General features: G+C 32.5%; 1 protein-coding gene across 2 annotated transcripts in view; it reads left to right on the top strand.

Annotated features, from left to right (window-relative positions):
• Positions 1-24062, top strand: part of WDR7 (WD repeat domain 7) — a 389130-nt gene that overhangs the window by 215102 nt on the left and 149966 nt on the right. For both annotated transcript variants that reach the window (XM_050767826.1, XM_050767825.1), the window contains one exon: positions 22782-23003. In XM_050767826.1, the coding sequence (XP_050623783.1) occupies positions 22782-23003 (222 nt within the window). The remainder of the gene's footprint in view (positions 1-22781; positions 23004-24062) is intronic.

Here is a 24062-nt window from a genome sequence, read left to right as displayed (position 1 = left end):
TTGCGTCGATTTGATTCTTCTCTCTTCTTTATTAGTCTTGCTAGCGGTCTGTCAATTTTGTTGATCTTTTCAAAAAACCAGCTCCTGGATTCATTGATTTTTTGGAGGGATTTTTGTGTCTCTATCTCCTTCAGTTCTGCTCTGATCTTATTTATTTCTTGCCTTCTGCTAGCTTTTGAATGTGTTTGCTCTTGCTTCTCTAGTTCTTTTAATTGTGATGTTAGAGTGTCAATTTTAGATCTTTCCAGCTTTCTCTTGTGGGCATTTAGTGCTATAAATTTCCCTCTACACACTGCTTTAAATGTGTCCCAGAGATTCTGGTATGTTGTATCTTTGTTCTCATTGGTTTCAAAGAACATCTTTATTTCTGCCTTCATTTCATTATGTACCCAGTAGTCATTCAGGAGCAGGTTGTTCAGTTTCCATGTAGTTGAGCAGTTTTGATTGAGTTTCTTAGTCCTGAGTTCTAGTTTGATTGCACTGTGGTCTGAGAGACAGTTTGTTATAATTTCTGTTCTTGTACATTTGCCGAGGAGTGCTTTACTTCCAATTATGTGGTCAATTTTGGAATAAGTGTGATGTGGTGCTGAGAAGAATGTATATTCTGTTGATTTGGGGTGGAGAGTTCTATAGATGTCTATTAGGTCTGCTTGCTGCAGAGATGAGTTCAATTCCTGGATATCCTTGTTAACTTTGTGTTTCGTTGATCTGTCTAATGTTGACAGTGGAGTGTTGAAGTCTCCCATTATTATTGTATGGGAGTCTAAGTCTCTTTGTAAGTCTCTAAGGACTTGCTTTATGAATCTGGGTGCTCCTGTATTGGGTGCATATATATTTAGGATAGTTAGCTCTTCTTGTTGAATTGATCCCTTTATCATTATGTAATGGCCTTCTTTGTCTCTTTTGATCTTTGATGGTTTAAAGTCTGTTTTATCAGAGACTAGTATTGCAACCCCTGCTTTTTTTTGTTCTCCATTTGCTTGGTAGATCTTCCTCCATCCCTTTATTTTGAGCCTAGGTATGTCTCTTAATGTGAGATGGGTCTCCTGAATACAGCAAACTGATGGGTCTTGACTCTTTATCCAGTTTGCCAGTCTGTGTCTTTTAATTGGAGCATTTAGTCCATTTACATTTAAGGTTAATATTGTTATGTGTGAACTTGATCCTGCCATTATGATATTAACTGGTTATTTTGCTCGTTAGTTGATGCAGTTTCTTCCTAGCCTCGATGGTCTTTACATTTTGGCATGTTTTTGCAATGGCTGGTACCGGTTGTTCCTTTCCATGTTTAGTGCTTCCTTCAGGGTCTCTTGTAAGGCAGGCCTGGTGGTGACAAAATCTCTAAGCATTTGCTTATCTGTAAAGGATTTTATTTCTCCTTCACTTATGAAACTTAGTTTGTCTGCCTTATTTTCTATGTCACTCTCTTGCTTGCTGTTAGTATTATTATACTTTGGAATTTGTATTTGTCTGTGTGTTCGCCTTCCTCCCCTGAATGTAAGGTACAAAAAAGGCAGAAACCTTGTTCATAGTCCCTAGTATGCCTTCCCACCCATTTTGAATAAATGGATGTTTCTATGAGTAAAATGAAATAATTTGGAACACCTTGTGTCTTATACAAATATATAAAATTCACAAATATAAAAGGAAATGCGCAGTGAACATTTGTGACTATTGAATATAGGTCTTTTGTTAACACTTCTTAGTAATAATGAGGAAGAATGTCCCATCTTCATGTGGCTTCTACTTTGTGTTCTCCTGGGTAGTCCAGCTCTTCACTCTTAATCTGCTTCCTTCCTGTGTTTCCCTTGGAAGTCATATAGGCATTCGCTCCTTTAATGTCTTTATCTTTATGGTTTTCGTGGCATTGATTTTTGTGGGGAGTAACTAGTAAATGATCCTAAGATATTTTGAGAATATAAATGCAAGAAAAGTATTTTATAATAACGGATGAGAAAAGAGGGAAGAAGAAAGGGTTTCCATACTGTTTCATTGAATTTTAGCCCTCGAATGTGTGGTAATTCCTGGAATGGTAGTAGTACTGATTCCCAAGCCCGTCACCTCTGCTGACTGGAAGCACAGAATGATGGGCCCATGCTTCCAAGAATATGTGACTGTTCTTGAGAGAACACTAAAATTAACCCGTATTCTATCTAAATTCTTATAACCATTAATACTTTATAGCCATTAATCTCCATATGATTTCCCTATGTAATCGTGAATGCATGCTTCAATACATTTCCTCTGGAAAGACTGACTTGTAAAAATGTGAAAAAAGAACCATAGCTCATCCCGGCTAAAGCAAAATGGTTCAGTTTTACCATCCTTAAATTTGATCTATGTTTACATCTGTTTACAAAATCTGAGTATTCCCTCCCCCCAACTGACCTAATGCTTCAGTGCTCTCTTCTAATAAAAAAATCAATATATGCATCCAGCATTCATGAGTAACCCTCTAATAATAAACCAGATCACATGCAATTGAAAAAAAATAATTTCAGGAAAAAACTCATTAGGGTTGTGACCAACCACAGTCTTTCTTGAAAACAGGTATCATGCAGTTTAGGAATATAATAATCCTTTTAATTTGATTATGCTGTTTTCTTGAGAAATCCTTAATCTTAGTTAAAAACTTTATTAAAATGATGTGTTTGGTGTCCTTTTTCTTCACACAATTAATGATGCAGTTAATCTAAGAAATGTTAAGATGTCTTAAAATCTGGCTAGCTCAATTTTATCATTCTTTTTCTGCTTCTCTTTATTTCATGAACATTTATAATATAAATATTTATAAAGGAGTACATGTGTTCTAAACCATTGGTTTGTATCAAATAATACATGAAAATATATAGTAAAAAGTGTATCTTTCAAAAAACATATCTTTGTTTTTCCAGAAATACAATTGCTCTATTTCTATGTTGACTACTTTGTTTTGCTATTTCACAAATGTTTTACATTAAAAAATCTGCTTTAAAAATATGAATTTTTAAATACTTTTGTAAAAGACATCAATTTTGTGAAACAGCGAAAGTACAGTTTATATTATTCATTCTTTTTCTAATCTTTGATGGTTGCACTTTGATAAATAAATAGATCATCTAAGATTCAATAGGCCAATTGCAGCATATAATAGCTATTCAGAGGCAATTAAACTGCCTTTTTTCATGCCGGCATGTGAGCCGCCCTTTCACAACCTTCAACTTGATTCGTGGTGATTCAAAATTAACTTAAAAGTCTTGTTTGCTGACAGCTTAAAGCTTAATTGACTGAAAGCCAAATAGAGTGTGTTCTGTATTCAGCACTAAGGCTATTGATAAAGCCATGTGTAAATTGTGCATGGTGAAAGACAGCGATTGGGCCTCATGTTCTTGTATTAGTCCACAACTTAGCATTGCTGCACAGTCAGAATTGCTTTGTCAAGTCTTTTATCACACCAGGTTAACTCTCTCTGGAGTTGTTCCAGCAGCAGAGCAGTCGACTATTGAGCTTCTACAATACTGTAGAGCCTGCTATAATTCTGTTACTTATTTGTGGCTTCATTTTTTTTTTTCTTTAATATAGTATTGGCCTTTCATTTCTGAACAGGATTGTTGGTAGCATATTTCAAGAACTTACTGATTTTCTGTATTTGTCACTTTAGGAGTGAACATCATGTTAAGGTTTAGGGGTTTTGAGAAATAGTTTAAGAAAAATAAGTATCATGATATTGATTGGTCTCTACTCCTATGAAAATTAAATCTCGTCATTTTGAACACTTAATTAGGTTAAGGAATGCATGCTTAATAGCTTTGAGTGTAATGTAACTATTACATTCTAATAAAAGTTAGACCGTTGGACTTTTTCAGTACTTTTACACACAGAAAATTTTCAGTGATTATTGTACCCATGGATAGGTGCATTTCTTTCTATAAATTGATGTTTAAGGGGTAAATGAGATGGATTATTAATATATGTAAATATATTCTATAAAATTTCAGTTATGCCTTTTTCCAAATAAGCCTAAGTATACCTAGCAGATGAAAATTTGCATATAAATACAAATTAACAAAGAAAAATTCAGAAGCAAAGCTAAAATAATTTTTAGAAGTACTTTACTGTCGTCCACTATTATGTTATATATCTTGGAAGTCTGCATGCTTTATTTTTTAATGTGAAGATTTTGATCTGATATTGATTTAATAACTTACAAATGTAAACTCATCATATAATGCATTTTGAAGATATTTACATTATAAGTAATGTTTATGTTGTAATTATAGCTTTTCGAATAAATGGTACATGAATAGTATTTAAAAGTTTGTGATAAAATCTCCCTTGTGTTTTTTATTTATCTGAATTTTATACAGTCAACTCTTAAATTCAACATAGCATACTCACTACATTTTTAAAAATTTTTCTTATTTGCATAACATTACCTATATTAAAGAAATATTTGAAATGTGATAAAGCTTAAATTACCTGTTTTATATCCTTACATTTCAGTATAGTTGTTTTAGTTTTTAGAACCTGCAAATGAAAAATACAAAATAAAACCCTGTCTTGATAATAATTTTGATAATGAAGTAGCAATAATGAAAATTTTTTTATTATCATGTTTTTCAGGTTATGTATAATGGCATTGAAAATATAGTCTGCATCTTAAACATTTGCATGCAGAAGATGTAAATTTATTTTAGTATCTTTTACTTTTTATTTTAGCATAAGACTTGGAATTGGATGTTGCTTTATCTCTTATTGATATTCTGGTAACCATGGCTATCTAATTTTACCTGCCTTCCAATTGATTTCCAATAAAAACCTAGTCTGTTCATAAAGAATCAGGATAAGTTGCAACTTAGTTTCAAAATGACTATAATTTAGAATAGTGTGTTACTCCTATATACTTTTCAATAAAATAGTAATCATGCTTCAAAATGTAAAATCCAGAAGAGTACCGGTTTTATTGAAGTTTCACCTATACCCAGTGAGATTTGAGAGTCAAGAATGAATTGCTTTTATTGATCATGTTTTTGTATTAACAGTTAATCTAACATATCTTTAAAGGCATGAATTATTTGAAAACAACATTTTGTTTCTTTTTCATAACATAGTTGTTTAGTATATACAAAACAATTGTAGTGTTAGAGAGGGCAAATAAAATCCCTTTTCTTATTTTTACCTTTAAAAATAAGGCTAAATTTAACTGTAGGGATAAGAAATCCATTTTGTTTTAAATTAAATGATTGTAATAATAAAGAAGCAAAACATTTCTTAAAATTTAGGAAAGGTGTTATAAATATTGATTCTGTAGTCAGTAAGAGATTAGCAATATGAGATTCTTGGTGCAGAATTTGAGAGGGATAAAACCACTTTGCCAGCACTGTTTTATAGATGAAGAAATGAGAATTTCCTGAGGTTTTCAAGGAGTATACCTCTACAAGAAGGGGAGAACATAGTCAGGTTCGGTGGTACTAATTTTATAAATTATTATAAATTATATATTTTTGAAAAAGTATTACATTTCCTGGCAAATTATTATACTTGTAAACTTCATATTTTTATTTATTGCAAAAGTACAAAATTTTGAGATTCAGGGTTTTTCTAGGAAAGTAACTAAATTATATTTACATTATTCTTGCTAACTTTGGATATTAACCTTTTCTTTTGTTATCTGCATATTATACAAGTATTAATAGATGACTTTCAGCTTTACTATTTTTCTTGAATTTTCCCAAACAAGTTTGCCCTTTTTATAATGACTAAACTGGTACTTTGTTTTTAGTTAGCTGTTTGATCAGCTCAATGTACTTATTGATGTACTGTAACAAGTGAAAGTGAATGGCCATTTTATATCTCGAAATGTATTGAAAGAGTTCTAAAAATATAAATACTACATGTAAAAGACAACCTGACAATTTAAATGATCTGTGATGAGTTTCGGTTTTACATAATACTACCGTCTTTAATTTCTGAGGCTTAAAATGTTCTATAAATTGAAATATAATACAATATTTTACTTGCTCATATCTTCACAATTGCAATTTTATGTTGTGCTCTTGAGAGAAAAAAGAAAAAGCCACAGATCAAATGGACTTATGATAATTAGAATACTAGAACATTTCTAAATGTTAACAGTTCAGATTTATACAATGTGTATTTAAAATACCTAATAGCTAAAATCACACTTTTTTTTTTCTTTTTAGTTACCTAAATACTTCTGGGAAAATATCAAATATCATCTGGTTAAATGAAATGTTTATATAATCTCATGAATCTCACTTAGCTTAAAATCTGTATTAAATGAATTGAAAGTGATAAGTTATAAAACTGTAAATGAGATCATAAGTATCTGGCCATTTATTTTTATTTGAACTTTTAAAAAATGAAGAACAAATTAATGTCTTGCCAGAATGACATTTTCATTAACGTTAACTTGAAATGGAGAGGATTAGTATAATAGCATACAAAAATTAACTTATACCAGTACAGAGAAAATTACCTTGACCATCAACTTTGTACATTTGATCTAATAACATTACCAAATAAAGATCATTCTGTGTTATGTATTTAACCTCTCAGGCAATAGAAGATAAATATATCTTAATTTTGTCTCTCTACTTCATGATATCTAAAATAGTGCAGGGTCCATTATAGTAGATATTTAGCAATTGAGATGATCATATATTGAAATTGAGATATGAATAGCATTGATAAAGGAAGCATAATTTTAAAATACATTCAGGATCAAAGCCAAGATTGCCTCCTGATGAATTCTCTATCATTATTAACTTAATTTCATTTGACATATATGTGGTACTGAATAATATATGATACTCAATGGGAAGAGACATTGGGTTTTATTTTGATAGATTAACCAGGAAAGAGTTGATTGTAGCTCTGTGAGGTTATGCCGTGTTATCCAAACAAGACCGATCATTACATTGATATCCTTTTTACTAATCATTTGTATCCATTGCACTCTAATCCCGCGGTAAATATGTATTAATATTTTGCAGTCTTTTTTGAAAAAGTGATGCATGGTTAAACAGAGTGGTTGAAACATATCTAAGTGCTAATGAGTACTTACTTGGTAGTCTATACTAATGCTTTAGTGGATGCTGAACAAGTTTAGATGTTAAGCTTTTTAGGAAGAGTGAATGATGGCTAATGATTATTTAATGACAGATCTCTGGACTGAAAGGCATTTAGCACTCAAAGTATACTGCAAAGCCTATTTCTCAAAGCTTCAGACAGGTTTATTTGGTCTCACCTTGAATAGAACAGTGCTGTATTGATTTCATTGGTGTGGATTTAAACACACTATCGGCTTAGAATAGCACCAGTATGCAGTAGAAAATGATTGTCTTAACCCTTATGTTGATTCTTAGCTATTGTTTGATATTACACAGTAAACTTCAGAAATGATTATGAATTTATTTGCAGTATTCTGAGGTGCAGTATGTGACTTTTGAAAATATTTGTACATGCGTGTTTATAGTAGGTTTATGTAGAGAAATTAATATTTAATTCATATTTTGAATTAGTGTTATTGACCATATATTGTATTTGGAGAAATTTTTCTTCTGTGGAAATGGTTGATGTTTCTGTGGAAGGCATGCTGATTTTATTCTGTTAAATCATTTAAGTATTTGGTTTCTGTATGGTAATGCATTTATGCTCAGTACTTTGTTTTTGGTATGTTTCAGTATTTCATATGTATCTTTCATACAAAAACGATTTAATGTAGTTCGTATGCTTGATAGAGTATCTCTTCTGGTATTTCTACATTTTTTAGATAGCTCTGTACTGAATATATATCATGTTAGATACCATGGTCCAAAACTTTTTTTAAGACTTTTTTCTAATTATAAATTTTGCTTATTATTTTAAAGAAACATTTAAAACTATACAAGATTTGAAGATACAAAATAGAGATTCATGTTGGAATAGGCATCAAATGTTAACTAATTTCTATGCAATAAACACTGAAATTATAGGCCAGTGAAGATCCTGGTGATCCATCTGGAATGATGTTGCCAGGAATACCCACTCTGTTTGTGTCCTTCACCTTGTGACGTGAAGAACTCACCTACTTAACTTTCCTTATCTATAAAATATCTGTTAGTCTGATTAAAAGAGCAGCTCTATGATCTCCTTTCTTCTCTAACATTTTAAAATTTACCCAGTCATCTTATCTTGGACCTAAGAGATGCTTTACACACTCAGCTTCCTATATGTTTTTTGTTTTTTTAAATCTTAATGATTTTTCTGTTTTGTTTTGTTTTTAAGAATCTGGAAAGTGATTGTAGTAGTCATATAATTATATCATTATAACAAATACAGTATTAGTAGGTGTATGAATCACCTTAAGTACAAGACGGACTTCAGGTTTTTGTGGATGTTTTTAAAATGGAGGAACTTTTTATCTTTAACATATTTTGAAAGATTTTTTTTTCTATGAGTAAATACTATTTCTTATTGAGTGTTTTTTAGAAATCAAAAACATTGGATTAAGTATTAGATAAATTATTTTTTCTTTTGCTAATAAGAGAAATTATGTTTCAGAGAAATGATAAGCACATATTAAATTCTTGCTTTAGATTGCTTTTGTCTGTGTTGAGCCCTTATATGGCAATATTCGTGATACTGACACTGGTGATTTTATGGCAGTGGTGGTAGGAGTTCTCAGTAAAGTTTATCTCCTCTTGACTTATGTTCCTTTTTTTGTCCTGCCAGAAAGTCTCGGAGCTTATTGTGTATTTTGGAATAACTAAAAGAATAATTTGAGCATTTCTAGCATAAAGAAAAAACAAATATTTAAGATGATGAATATCTCAGTTATCCTCATTTGATCTTTACAAATTATATGATTGTATTAAATTATCAAATATACCCTGAAATTATGTACATCTATTATGCATCAACTAACTTTCTTTCTTTCTTTTTTCTTTCTTTCTTTCTTTCTTTCTTTCTTTCTTTCTTTCTTTCTTTCTGTCTGTCTCTTTCTCTCTCTCTCTCCCTCTCTCTCCCTCTCTCTCCCTCTCTCTCCCTCTCTCCCTCTCTTTCTTTCTTTCTTTTCTTTTTTGAGGCAGGGTCTCACACTGTTTTCCAGACTAGAGTGCAGTGGCACAATGTCAGCTCACTGCAACCTCCACCCCCTGGGTTCAAGCGATTCTCCCATCTCAGCCTCCTGAGTAGCTGGGGCTACAGGCGCTAACCACCGCACCTGGCTATTTTTTAAAATTTCTTTTGTATTTTTAGTTGATATGCAGTTTCACCATGTTGCCTAGGCTGGTCTCGAACTCCTGAACTCAAGCCATCTGCCTGCCTTGGCCTCCCAAAGTGCTGGGATTACAGGCATGAGCCACCACACCCAGCATAAAAAAATTTTTTTTAATCTCAGAAGTTTAAGTACAATAATAGCCATCTTGAGGATGTATGTTTACCCAACATCGATACATATATGTATTTTCTAGGTGTTTATATATGCTGTTATCTCTATCTTAATAAAAGACTAATTAAGAGATTAGAAAGCCATCTCTTCACAATTCCAGAGCAACCTAATGATTCAAATCACTGGGAGGGAGATAGGGAGAATTTTGAGGAAATGATTATGTTGTATCATGTAGCAGAAACAGATTGTTTTAAAATTAGTTTTGGAAAAATGACATGGCATCTTATAAACCTGAGTATCTGACTATATACCTATCTAGGCAAACATTAAACTTTTCCCTTACTGTTTATTTCAGGAGTAGTAGCGTTTCCAAATGCATAGTTGTAAAACATGAATGAGTTAGATATTCAGTATCTCTAGGCATACGTGCTAAGTTAAACATTGGAATAATTGTGCAAAATATTCAAGAACTTAAAGCTGTTCCAGTTTGATATTTGCAAGAGAGGCAACTCAGAGCCAAATTCTAAGTGAAATTAATTAGATAATAGAAAATCCTATAAGGTAGTTACAGGAAAGAATATTAGTACATTTTAATATCTCTTATGCTCATTTAAAAAGGTATATAGTAAAAGAAATTACATATATAGAAAAAGGTCTGTGAAAAAAATTTGCCAAATAACAACTAGAATTAATTTGACAGATTGCTTATCTCCCTCATAAAATGAGGAAATGTAAAATAGTTTTAAAATCATCTGAAATAATTTTATGGCCACATAATACATTTCTCTACATGCAGCTTAGAAATAATGAAAACCCAAAACATGTAACAAGATCAGAAATGAAAATTGTGTGTAGCTATCTAATAGCAATTCAGGCTTTCTATTTCTTCAAGCTCTCTGAAGCTACTTAGAAATCTCTGGAAAAATTGGCATAAGCCACTTACCAATATGCATATTTCCTTGGCCTTGTTAGACGACTTTTTTAAAAAATTGTGGACTAATAATGAATGTATACTTAATAGCCTGAGGCTATGATTTAGTTTGTCCATGGCTTTTAAACTTTTAGCATAAATGCTTAGCTTGCTTTTGCTTATTTTTTTCTTCTTTAAGGATTTGCTTTCTTGATCATTTGTTAATGTGATTAGTGAATTAAAATTCTAAATTGTTTTTGACTTATTTTATTTTGCCTTTACATGTCTTTATTTCTTTCTCTTATTTTATTTTTTCTTTAAATTTTTTATATCTCTTCTTTAAATTTCTTTGCTTCTTAAAAAGTTGTTCAATATGTTAGTGTTTATCAAGTTCCAATAACTCATAGAATGGTTGAATAAAAAGATACAATCTAATGTATGGCTGCTACCTGTGGACTGGGTAATTAAAATCTTTACTGTCAAACTTTGCTCTGGGCTTTACCGCCACAGTTTTTTCAAGATCCGCAGTTACCACAAAGGTGTAGGCATTAATTTCCAAGATACTATGTTGCCCCTAACTATGCTCCTTTATTTCTACTTGACATCTCACAGTAAAGAAAGCAGAAGAAAAAACATAAAATAAGGTGATCATTTTTCAAAGCTAGAGATCCTTTAGAGGTTCTAATTTATTCCAAACGAACATTTAAAAAATGGTCACTTTTAGTCACATGTCATTGTTTCATTATTGCGATATAATTTTAAAAACTAAATACTACAGATACCCTTATGAATGAACAGATGTACTTGTTAATGGCTCAGAAGTAGAGCTTTCATCTCAGTTTTATATCACTGAATTGATAATTACCCAGGTGAAAATATTTTTAAAGTGAATCCAGTAAATGATTTGTCATTTTATAAATAAAAATGACATTAATTTGTTTATTTCTTACTGTGCTGTAATACACAGATATAAAATCTTCATAGGAGGTATTCTATCAGTTCACCAACTGTTGTCTCATGTTTTCTTTTTGATCTTTTACAGAAACGTACCATGTCTACTTCACTATTTTTATAAGTAAATCTCATTGCCAGAGTTTCTTTTTCTAAGTAGTAACTATGAGAAAATATCTGAGAATGATTTGCTGTGTTTTCAGATTTGTATAATTTTACAAGCCACTAACCACTGTGTTTCTGAAATATTCCTTTTCTCATGGAAATGTGAATAATGGTCTCAGTGTTACAATTTGTAGTTTCTAAAATTTGCCTTGTGTATCAGATTCACTTTTGAAAGGTGAACTAAAGCAAAAGTGGGACATTTTTGGAGATAGTTTTTACCTATAAGACTTCTGATTACTTAGCCATCTTAGATACTTGGGATTACTAAAATCTCAATTTCCTTTCAAACTGAGAATGTTTGCCCTAATAGTAAAGGCAAAGAAAAAAATTAACTTGTTATTCATGAAGAGAATAAAGGGAAATCTAAGGTGATGCAGATGGTGGGAAAATAGGTATAGAACAGGATCTTTGTGAGAAATAAGAAATTGTTTCATGAATTACTCGAAAAACATGTGAATTGCCCTCAAAGCTTAAGATTTATGATTATCAAAATAATTGACACACCTTCAGAGAAGGGGTTATATTATTTCTTTGAAAATGAGAATCATTTTAGAGTGGTTATATATTTTGCGTTTATCTGATTTAATGGGAAATAGCTTTGTCTATTTTGTCAAATGTACACACACATAATACATGTGTATACAAGAGGCATTATTTCAGAATGGCTTAATCAGCAGCTACAGAAAGAAATATGCATTTGCAGAACCTATTGTGTTCCAGCAGGGGGCTATCGTGCATACATACAAATTAATAGCATGTTTGTTTACTTCAGTTTTCAAGTGAGGGGGGAAGTAACACAGAAGCAACAGCAGCAAAAGCCTCTTAGATTTGGGGAGCAAATTCCATATGTTCTGTCAGTAGATGTAAGGAAAACATTGGCAGATGTGTCACAAAGCAACTAAAATATGTGTTTAATACAGTGGGGGAAATTCTTATGCCGCTAACACAGGATTAGTTGTACACACACTAGCTTTGATCATAATGTGAAAATTTGAAAGTAAATGTTGAAGTGCCCTATGACAGCCATTTTTAATCAGTTCATTTTCTGGATAGGAGGCAAAGAAGAAGACACAGAAAACTTAATCTTATTGACTTTAGGTGCACAGGTTGAAATTTATGTGTTAGCCATACAACCATGTACAGTTTTATTTTTTTGTATCACTAAAATTTATTTGACATATTTTGTAGAAATTGCAGAGCTCTAAGTTGTGCCAACAAATGAAAATAATATGTAATTTCATATAAGCACATTTGGTTTAGGAAAAGAACTTAATTACATACATTTAGAATGGCTTGGGTCCACAACATAGCATTCATCCTCCACATGAGCCTATGAAACCTGGATTCACCACCAGGACAGCGAGATCTTGAGTCCTTTCTCCCAACCTGGATTATCACCAATCTATGTCTTTGTGTGTTCCCATTTAATAAATTTAGCTTTGAAGTATTTGACTTCAAAGACTTGGGGTACATTGGATGACTTCTGTAGTATTTTAAATTCTTTTAAAGCCAAGTTGTTTTAAAAATGAGTGTTAAAAGATTTTTGTTTATTTTTAAGATTTTTTACTATTGTTAGCAAGCTTTTTTGAAAGACTATTGTTATATATCTGAGAAAATTTGACATTTTTATGGCATTGTACTTTATCCCTCCTTTAGCAACCCTAAGAATAGCAAGTAGGTATGGAAAATGTTTGAGCCATACATATAGGAAACAATTTATTTACACTGTGAAAACTCCACTGAGGGCCAACATTTTTCTCATTATGATTCTAAAACATGTTTTAAAAAATCTCAAAAGTGTAGTTCTAGCTTGCTTAGGTATCATGTCTTGGTACCTTCACTAAGAATGCTATATACTTATGTGTGCATGCATAATTATGTACATGTAATGTATTTATGTATATGTAAATATAGAATTAACATTTGATTACCAGCATACAATGATAATTAAAAAGATAGATCTTAAAAATAAATTGTTAACATTCCATTAGGCAGCCAGGTTAATTAATTAATTAATTAATTTAGAGATGGGATCTTACTCTGTTGCCAAGTTTGGCCTTGAACTCCTGGGCTCAAGCAATCCTCTTACCTCAGCTTCCAAAGTGCTGGAATTACAAGTGTGAGCCACCATGCCCAACCTCAATTTGGATAGTAGTCAGGAGAAAGGTTAAGTTATTCTGATTAAAGTACATCTAAAGACAATTTGAATGTAACTCACTTTCGAAGATATAGTTTGAAATATATTTTGATTGGATACCTTTCACTATCATGTATTGCTTTAAACTCAGTACAGTATGCAATTTTATATATGCTTTTTATAGTCAGGGTGTGCTGATAATGCCATATCACATTTAAAATATCCTTGGGACCGAGAAAAGAGAAATAAATTAAAATGAAAATTTTTGAAGAATATTTTACTGGTCTTAAAATAGAAAGAATTATTTTGTAGCTTTATTGACTAACAGTTGTAGGGCTTTGAATGGTGTGCTCAGACTATTTTTTCTAACTATATGCAGACATTGTGCATAGTAAATCGTGTCTTAATTCTGAAAGTTCGCTGGTACTCCAGAATGTCAGTATTAAATTAACAAAGTTCACTTTGCTAAGTTTGCTCTTGGTCTTTAATAATTAATCAAAATGTAATATTAGCAAATACACTTTATTGCAAATGAAACAAGGCTGTAAAGAACCATAATAGAAAGTATTTTCTAGCTTAATCCAAATTATTTTAGTCACTACATATTGCCATTTAGTTTTCTGCTGTGAGATCTTGCAACTCACTGTTTTTCTAGTCATTTATGTAAAGTCCTACAAAGTCACGGTTATCTATTTTTAAAACTATGTCTTATTAAATGCAAATTGTATTTTTCAATTTGCCAGGCTGCAAATAGTAAAACCAAATTATCTTTCTATACATATGATTCTCAAACATATTATTAAATATTTAAAAGTAAAGAAACACTTTTATTGTGTATTTTTATTTATTATGAACAAATAGACATTTCTGAGCTTTCAAAGGTGTTTTAGGGTATATTGCAGTTTATACCAAATTTAGAAAATATTTATATCAATGTGAATGTCATTTGGACTCCATCTTGTGCCACAAATTTCTGGCATAAAATTGTTATGTTAACACAAATCTTAATATAATGTGTTGGGTTAAAAAAAATCCTAATGATATGTTTATTTTATAGTTTATGTTTTCAACATAGTTATCTTGAAGGGAGTTCTGACTGAATTCAACTACATTATTTTGATTTTTACTAGAAATGTACTTATATGTATGTTAAGTCAGCTGGAACAAGTATTATGACACTCATTTCTAAATAAAGAATTGAATGTTTGAGAACAGTATTTTCGGGTCAAAGCACAGTTCTGAAAGCGTATTCTCAGAGTAGTAAATTGGTGGTATCTACTTATCTAAGGTTTTAATACCTAATGTAATAATAGAGCCCCATCAACGTATGGCTAATAGCACATATAAAGTATCTGCTAGTAGTCCATCTCTCATAAAACCGCCTTTAGCCTTAATTCAAATCCATTGATTCCTATTCCAGTTAAAACCCAAGAACTTAATATGTCTTTTAATCCTTTTATTGTTAGCTAGGATAAAATTAATTTTGCCCTAGCACTGCACAAAGCCAATTAACATGATCTTTAGAGTTATTTAGTAAAGTGCTTCAAACTGTTAAATTTATCTTGACCTCTTGGTCGCACTCTCTGACTGCTTTTTAAATGAAGTAATCAATACCTCATAGCCCTTTAAATAGCTTACACTTCTCAAATATTTTACCTGTATTCTAGTTAAGCTGTAAGTAAAGTGTTTACTCCTGTTTGTGTAAATCTAGAGTCAATTATGCTAAATCTGAAGACAATTATGTACTTTTGAAAAACACTGTGTGAAGTAAATGGTTGTTTTAATCAAAATTAAAGCCTCATATTTTGTTATAAGTAACCCAATAATGAGACTACATATCATTTTCACACAGAACATGTATTCTGTTTGCAACTTAAAATGTAGAACATTAATGTCCTTTACCATCGCATGTAGCTTCTGTTTTCCACACAGGGCTAGTTGAAGGTATTAATTTTCTTACTGTGATAGGGTGATCAACTGTCCTGTCAAGAAAATGGATCTCTATGTCTCCCCTTAGCATGATTAAATGGAGGCATGTCTCTGTGAAAAAAATACCAAATTTTCATGAGACAAATGAAACTGTAGAAAGGTTTACTTTTACGGAATTATTTTATTTTTAATATCTCAAAATCTTCCATTTGGTTGTCATTTTATTTGTAGGAAAACATTGCAACTAATTACATATTTCTTCTATTAACAGAAAGTACAGGCAAGCCAATAATTTAAAGATATTTCCAAATTTGAAAAATTGTAGGAATGAGAAATTGCTGTATTATTTTTAGAACAGTAGCAGGGATGGGCATCTCTACCTTATAGAATCACTAATCAGTCAGTGTCTCCTTTAGGGACTCCTCTGCTTGTTCTTTTTTGCCTCTTTCCTTGTTAATGAAGGGCTATCATCTTTTTAGATCTGAATACTGACAAAAATTACATACTGTAGAATTTCAGCATCAGTAGTGTTAATTGCCAGTTGGATGGTGTTCTTATGAGCCTATGGACATGCCAACCTTTAAACTACACCAAGTGATGTATTTGACAGCTAATTAAGATTTCATATTTTGGACACTTAGCAGAGGGCACCTGTTACGATTCTTTCTATTAGCTTAGGGATAAAATTTACAAATGACTGTTTCAAAGTACACTGTTAAAACTTCCCTAAAGTCTTAATTCCTTCCCCTGGAGTGCGAGTTAAGACAAAATTGAGGCAATTAAACAAAAGGAACATAAAGAAGGTAGGGGACCAGGGATGGAGGCGGAGCTCACCAAATGCCCCTGTTGTTTCATTTCCTACTGGAAGCAGCCCATGTGTGCTTCTGTGCCCCCTCCCGCTTCAAGCAGTGGCCGTTGCAGAGGCTGAACGGCTGGGGTCAATGCCTTGCCTATTGATCAGTATCCCTGCAGTCCCTTGCTCCAGCAGCTGCTTCATTGGCTTCTTTCAGGGCCTGCTTCAGTACATTAGAATAGAAATCCATAACCAGAGCTGTGCTCATCCAAGCAGGGGAAGAAACTAAATTAAATGGTATAAAACAATCTTGGATCAGGAGTTTGTGCCAATTCATCTTGATCTAAGATGTCACACCAGGCTCTCTGTCTGAGCACCTGGGCTAGAGGCAGCCATAGTGAAAATAGATGGAGCTGCGATCATTCATTTGTCAGCTAAGGAGCAAGGCAGCGGTTAGCAATTCCCTTCTGCAGAGGTCAGCTGACAGAACAATCAGTGCAACTGCAGAATAGAGCTTTCCTTTGAACTATTGTTATGGAGCATGCTCTTGCTGAGACATGGGGGAGGGGAGCTGGGTTTGCTTCCTGTTTCAAGAATGCTATGTAAAGAGTAAAATATGTAGTACATGAATCTAGATGCAGTGCCACAGAGCTTTTCCTCCTTGTGCCTGTTCTTATACATAAACAAAATTGGTTTTAAATGCATATCCTGAGATACAGATTATCAAAATGTTAAATATCACTTTTTCTAGAATTAAAGTCCTTCTAAACACAGAAGGCAATGATTATTGATTTTTTTTCTTCTTAGTATGGTGATGCATTTAGGTGGTTTCTTCCCTTTAGTTACCATAGCTATCACAGATTGGTGTCATACTTTGAATCTGTAATAGCATACACCTGCTAATACTTTTTTACTGGCATTTCCTCTCTGTCTTTAAAAAGCTAGAAAATTTCCATGAAGAGAGAGAAGTGCATACTTTGGTATCAGACTAGAAGATATTTTAAATATTAATTTAAAATATTTTTTATAAGAAATATAATTCACAAAATATGATTTATCATGACAAAATAATTTGTAACATTGGAGGAGCATCATTATTAATCAACCTGCATGTGATCAGAAATATCCTATACAAAATCCAACAAATTAAGAAAATGGGTCATAACTAAACTTTTACATGAGCAATCAGAATAGTTTTAAAGATAAATCTATTATCTGTGGGCTCCTTTTTGATTTTTTCTTTCTATACACTACCTAAAAGTGAATGGCAAACATCCAGAAATAACTTAAAGAAAAAATAAAGTATGATGTGCAGGAGCTAAGAAACCATAACAGCAACAACAAGAAATCTTTTTTATACTCATAATTGCACCAAATATTTCAGGAATCCAAGTAAATAATACTCCGGTGTTACCATCTTAGTTTTCTAGATAACCAACCCACCTTTTTCCCTTATATACTTTAATGCCACTTTCTCACTTTCAATTATTAGATTCTTTATAATATCCTATAATTTCCATTTCTTAGACTCAACTAGGTCTTCTTGCCAACATCCAGATTTTTTTGTGCCTTTCAGCACAGCTAAACAATGGAATTTAAAGTGTATACTATAAAGTCATGTCCTCCAGAAGTTTTTTAAAGTCAGCTTCTGGAAAGGCTGTATCTACTTTTGTTGCCAGGGTTGTTTTGTTCTGTTTTGTTTTAATCAGTATTTTTTAAAAGAACTTAGGCTATGTCATCTCAAAATTTTCTGCCATATTTCCATCTTCTCAGACCTCACCGTGTATTGTAAAGCTCTCCACTTCCTGTGTCTTCTGTTTAACATCACAAAACCAAATCCACTGTAATCTCTCATCTTGATTTCTGCAGTACCCCCAAGTGATCACCCCGCTTCTAATATTCTTTAAACTCTGCTTACAGTCGATTTTTGAAACCCGAAATCTAATTAAGCTGTTCTGTAGTTTAAAACCCATCTTGCATACCTTCCCACTGTTTATGGGATACAAATTGGAATGTGCATATGACTTACAGAATCATATATGATCTGACCCTTGCCTGCCTCTCCTGCCTCATTTTCTGCAGTTCTCCTCTAGGGTTATAGAGTTCCAGCCAACTTACCTGTCCTTGAAATAGAAATCCACAGACTCCTTCATGCTTTAAGTTCTTAAACATAACATTTTTTCGATCCAGAAAGTTCTCATTGGTTCTGTAACCTACACATTTCCAATGCCTGTTTAGTAGCCCTTAAGTTCAATGAGGGCAGGGCTTTACTTTTCTTAACCGTATTAATTTTTATGTAGCCTAATGCCAGGCATACACAAGACCTGCAATTCTTACATGTTGAATAACTGAGTTCAATAATGGATGGAATGAACTGCCACCACCATTGGTTCTTATTGTTCTTCACCTGATCATTGTGAGTCTTCTTTTGGTTTTCCTCGACACCAGTCTTGTTTGACCTCACAATTCATCCACCATACTGCCACCACCATGATCCAACAGTGAAGGAATGTAACATCACCACCTTATACAAAACTATTCAATGGCTTTCTGTTAGCTATAGGTTAGAAGTCTTCAGCTTGCCCTACATTTGCTCTCGTGGTTTGGCACCTCTTTAGTTTGCCTTACCTCCAGTAATACGGAAGGACAAAGTAAAATAAATAGATAAAATGAAACAAAATACCAAAAACTATTCAGAGGGCCTTGCTGCTAATTTCCGGGTTGGCATACTGAGCTTTGAGTGACCTTTGTTATACTCATTTAATCAACATATAGTGCAAAGAACTGAAAGTGGCCAGAAAAATTGGGTGGATTAATATTAGAAAGAGCAGAAAGCTGACCTCCAATCAAGATGGCTCCAGGAGTTCACTTTTTTAATCCTTCTGTGCCAAATACATGCTATGATGGATAAAATATACAAAGAGAAAACCAAAGAGACATAACTAGGCTCAAAAAAGGTATCTCTGTGGACCAGTAATGAAATAGAAATGTCATGATCTGGACCGAAACCATTAGCTGCTTTCCAGAAGCAGGCTTTTGGCTCCTATGAGCTAAAGAGGACTTAAAATACATCATGAATAAAGTTTAAAGCCAGGGGCTTGGCTATGGCTTCCTCAGTTCCTGAAAGGACATCGAAAAGATCTGAGTGCATTGCTACTCAGAAAGGAATTGATAAAGAAGAAGAGGGAAATGCATGTATTAAATATGTGACTGGCAATGTTAACCATAATGTAAAATAGTGAAAATAAGTGAGTGCTATTCAACATAGAAACTAGAAGCAAAACAGAGAGAAGAAAGAGATAATCTAAAGACAGTAGAAGGAGAAATAATAAAAATAAGAGCAGAAATTAATAAGATAGAAAGCAATAATACAAAAGATCAAAACCAAAGTACTTTTTAAAACTAATTTGAGGCTGGGCACAGTGGTTCATGCCTGTAATCCCTGCACTTTGGGAGGCAAAGGCAGGAAGATCACTTGAGGCCAGGAGTACGAGACCACCTTGGGAAACATAGTGAAACCCAGTCTATACAAAAATAAAAATAAAAACCAAAACAAAAATAATCTGATAAAACATGTATTTCCAGCAAAACTTTAAAAAAAGCATGAAAAATAATATTAGAGAAGGTATAAATGCACAATGTTTAAAGGACCCATAGCTGCTGCTGTACTTGAGTTTTTTTAATCATATAGAGAACACTGTAAATAATTTCATACCAATAAATTTGCAAATGTAGATGAAATAGATAATTCTTTTAAAATTATAATCTGCCAGAAATGACTCAAGAAGAAGAAAGTCAAACTAAATAAAGAGCTATTAAATAATATGAATTCATAATAAATATTCCTTCCTTCATCCTGCTACTTTTGCCACCATATCCTACCCTCTGACTCCAGACAGGGAGTGTCTCGAGATGCAGACTCTTAATAGTTTCAGAGGAGAATTTTCATGAAACTTCAAGAATCCTTCAGCTGGTTTCAAGGAATGATGGAAGGGGAACCTCAGGGACTGAGAGAGTGAACGTTACTTAACTGATTTTTTGAGGCTTGTATTATGTTGATACTAAGTGTAGAATATGAAAAGAAAATTATAGACCAATCTCACTTATGGGCATGGATATTAAAAAAGCCTATTAGCAAATTTAGTTCAGGATCTGTCTGTTGGTGTGTTTATCTGTTGGTGTTATCAATCTGTCACTGCTTATCCATCCATACGTTTGTTTATCCAGGGTTTACCCCAGATATGGAAGCATAGTTCAAGGCCAGAAAATATATTAATTTATTTTAGGTAACATTGATATAATTATATAATAGATATAAAATTTGATAAAGTCAGAATTGTGGTGGCCTTTAGGGCAGGAGGGCAAGGCAGTGAGGTGAAGACACAGTCCATGGTGGGCTTTGATAATACCCAGGTTAGTTAGTTACTTTATAAAAATTGGAAACCTTTGGAAAAACATCAGTATTTTATAAAGTTCATTAGTTGTATACATGTTCGTCATGATTTCTTTATATATTTTCTACTAATTCTGTGGATGCTTATAATATTGCATAATAAATATCAAGCAAAAAATAATGGTAGACTATCTTTAGAATAGAGTAGAACTAAAAAAGGGCAGAACTGTATAAGTCTTAAAAAATGTAGCAAGAGTGAGGTTAAGAAAGGAAATTTTAAGAAGTAATATTATGTATTAGATAATTCCTATTATTCCCTTTTTATTGATATTCTAATAAATATATAAAATTGTTTTAATTATTTTTGGGTATCCTTCTAATCTTTCTTCTGAATATAAAACTATGCTGAGCTTTGCTGCAGTAACAAGTATTTCTTCAAATATCTGATTGCTGTTTTGCATTCTGGGCCATATTGGATGAAATAATCGTCCTTCTTCTCCACGTATGGCCCATCCCTCTTATTGCCTGGAAAACTTACCCATTGAGTCTTAAATCCAGTGTACTCTCTTTTTTTCATGCACTTGTGAGATTCTTAGAAAACTGAACTGTTTATTTTCATGCTTGTAATTTTCTGATCCAAAGTAGATGCCCAATAAATATTTGTGAAATTAATGGGCACATTAATAAATTACTAAATGAGCAATCTTTCTAAAAAAACAAATGTATTGAAATAAGACTTATGTTCTGTAAAATTCATCCTTTTAAAATGTTGAATTCAGTAATTCTTAGCATATTTGGGGTTGTGCAGGTATTACCTCAATCTAATTTTAGAACACTTTCGTTACTCCCTAAAACTAGTACTAATTAGCCATTGTTAACCATTTTACCCCCACTCCAGCCAACCACTAATCTGCTTTCTGTCTCTATGGATTTGCCTATTCTGAACATTTCATATAAATGGAATCATACAATATATGGTCTTTTGTGACAACTTCTTCCCCTTAGCATGTTTTCAGCATCATTCATGAGGCATGTATCAGTACTTCATTTGTTTTTTATTGCTGAGTAATCTAATTTTGTATGGATATACTTTGGTTGGTACAAAAGTAATTGTTTTTGCCACTGAAAGTAATGGCAAATACTGCGATTACTTTGGCACCAACCTAATACATTTTCTTTATTCTTCAGTTGATGGGCATGTGAGTTGTTTCCAAGGCTATTTTGAATAATGCTGCTGTGAGCATCCATGTACAAGTCTTTGTGTGTACATGTGTGTCATTTCTGTTTGGGAGATACGTTGGAGTGGAATTGCTGGGCCACATGGTACCTCTGTGTCTAACCTCTTGAGGAACTGCCAAACTGTTTCCAAAGTAGTTATGCCATTTTTATAATGCTCAACAACAAAGCATGAGGCTTTCCATTTCTGTGCATCCTCAACAGCACTGTAATGGTCTTTTTTATTGCAGCCATTCTAGTGAATGTGAAGTAGTATCTCATTGTGGTTTTGCTTTGCATTTTCCTAATGATTAATGATGTTTAGCATCTTTTCATGTGCATATATTGATCATTCATCCAACTTTGGAAAAATATCTATTCAGATTTTTCTTCTTATTGAGCCATAAGAGTTTTTGTATATTCGGGAAATAATTTTTATTAGATAGATGATTTGACAGTAGTTTCTCGAATCTGTGGGTTGTCTTTATCCTTTCTCGATTCTGTCTTTTCAAGCACAAAAGTTTTTAGTATTGATGAAATCCTATGTAAAAATTTTAAAAAATTACTCATGCTTTTGGTCTCATATCTAAGAAATCATTATATAACCCAAAATTACAAACATATACATCTATGTTGCCTTCTTACAGTTTTTTTGTTTTAGCTTTTATATGTAGGACTATGATCAATTTTCAGGGTTTTTTTTTTTTTTTGTTTGGAAGGTTAGAGATAGGGGTCTGTCTAAATTCATTCTTTTGCATGCGAGTAACCATTTTTGTCCTAGTGCCATTTGCTGAAAATACTATTCTTTCCTGAATGTGCAGTCGCGAATGTTTTTCTAATCGTATATCTTTTTTTTTTTTTTTTTTTTTTGGTATTGATTTGTTTTAAATTGAGATTCTATGTTTTGGTTTTCAGGTTGCTTATCAAGTGTCCCACAAATGAAAAAAATTTCTACATCTTATGAGGAAAGACGGAAGCAAGCTACTGCTATTGTTTTACTTGGCGTAATAGGAGCTGAATTTGGTGCTGAAATTGAACCTCCTAAACTATTGACCAGACCTCGAAGCTCTAGCCAAATTCCTGAGGGATTCGGATTGACTAGTGGTGGATCCAACTACTCGCTGGCCAGACATACTTGTAAGTTTTAAAATTTCTAATGCTGATCTGTTGCTTCTTAGTACATATTATTTGTCAGCAAAAATCTCATAATGTTGAATATATCCTGAGTTTTAGCTCATTTAGATTGCTTGCATGAAGTTAGAAAGCAGTACAATCTGGCACATTTCCCATTAGTTACAGTAACCTGAACTCCTTTTTAAAAGTTAAAACATCGTCTTTTAAATGCTTTTCTTAAAATAACACATTTCTGACCTTTGTATTTTTGCACTGTTAGTAAAGATTTTAGCCAGAATTTATGAAAGCTAGATTCAAGTTAAAGCTTTTAAAATAATTTCTGGAAAACGATGCAATTTGTTCTGAATGTGGTTTGAAAAGTCAGAGGTGGGGTGGAACACCAATCTTTTCCTTTGAAAAGAAAATATATTCATTCTCCTTTCAATAAATAAATGCTCAAACATATTTGTTAAATTAATGTGCATATTAATAAATTTGCATATGTAATAATACATATAAATAATACATGTGTTTATGAAAAAGAGCATACATGATGAATTATGAATTACCCCTGTAATTTAAAAAAATTCCAGTAACAGTTTTTAAATGACTATAGACTATAACAATCAAAATTCAAAGGGCTGTGTCATTCTACTGTCTTTGGTTCTGTGCTTGGTATGTTAATAATAGGTAAGGGTGCTTTAAAATAAGCTCTTTTGGTTCTTCAGTGTCAGAACTCCTTTCAGTAAGGTCAAAGTGTCATGTGGCACCATATGGCAAAATTATTTCCAATAAATTGTGTCCTCTTAAGGAACAAAAATGGTCCAACTGAATACATCACAAAGTATTCTTGTAGAACAAAATGGAATAGACCCCTTTGCTTTTTTGGCCTTTAAGCAAGAGAAAAAGATGCATGTTACTTTGTTATTTATGACAGCAGTGAACTTCACTGGACCATTGTCACATACTCTTGCTGTAAAACTGAGGGCCATGTTAGTGACTTTTATTATGAAAGCCCTTCAGTAGACTTAGCTGCCCCTCCTATAACTGTTTTCTGAAAGACCTCATTCAACAAATACTTAG

Source organism: Macaca thibetana, chromosome 18, assembly GCF_024542745.1.
Source record: "Macaca thibetana thibetana isolate TM-01 chromosome 18, ASM2454274v1, whole genome shotgun sequence".
In the NCBI taxonomy this organism is placed as follows: Eukaryota; Metazoa; Chordata; class Mammalia; order Primates; family Cercopithecidae; genus Macaca; species Macaca thibetana.
The sequence above is the reverse complement of the archived record's forward strand: the minus strand, read 5'-3'. Positions and strand labels throughout refer to the sequence as shown.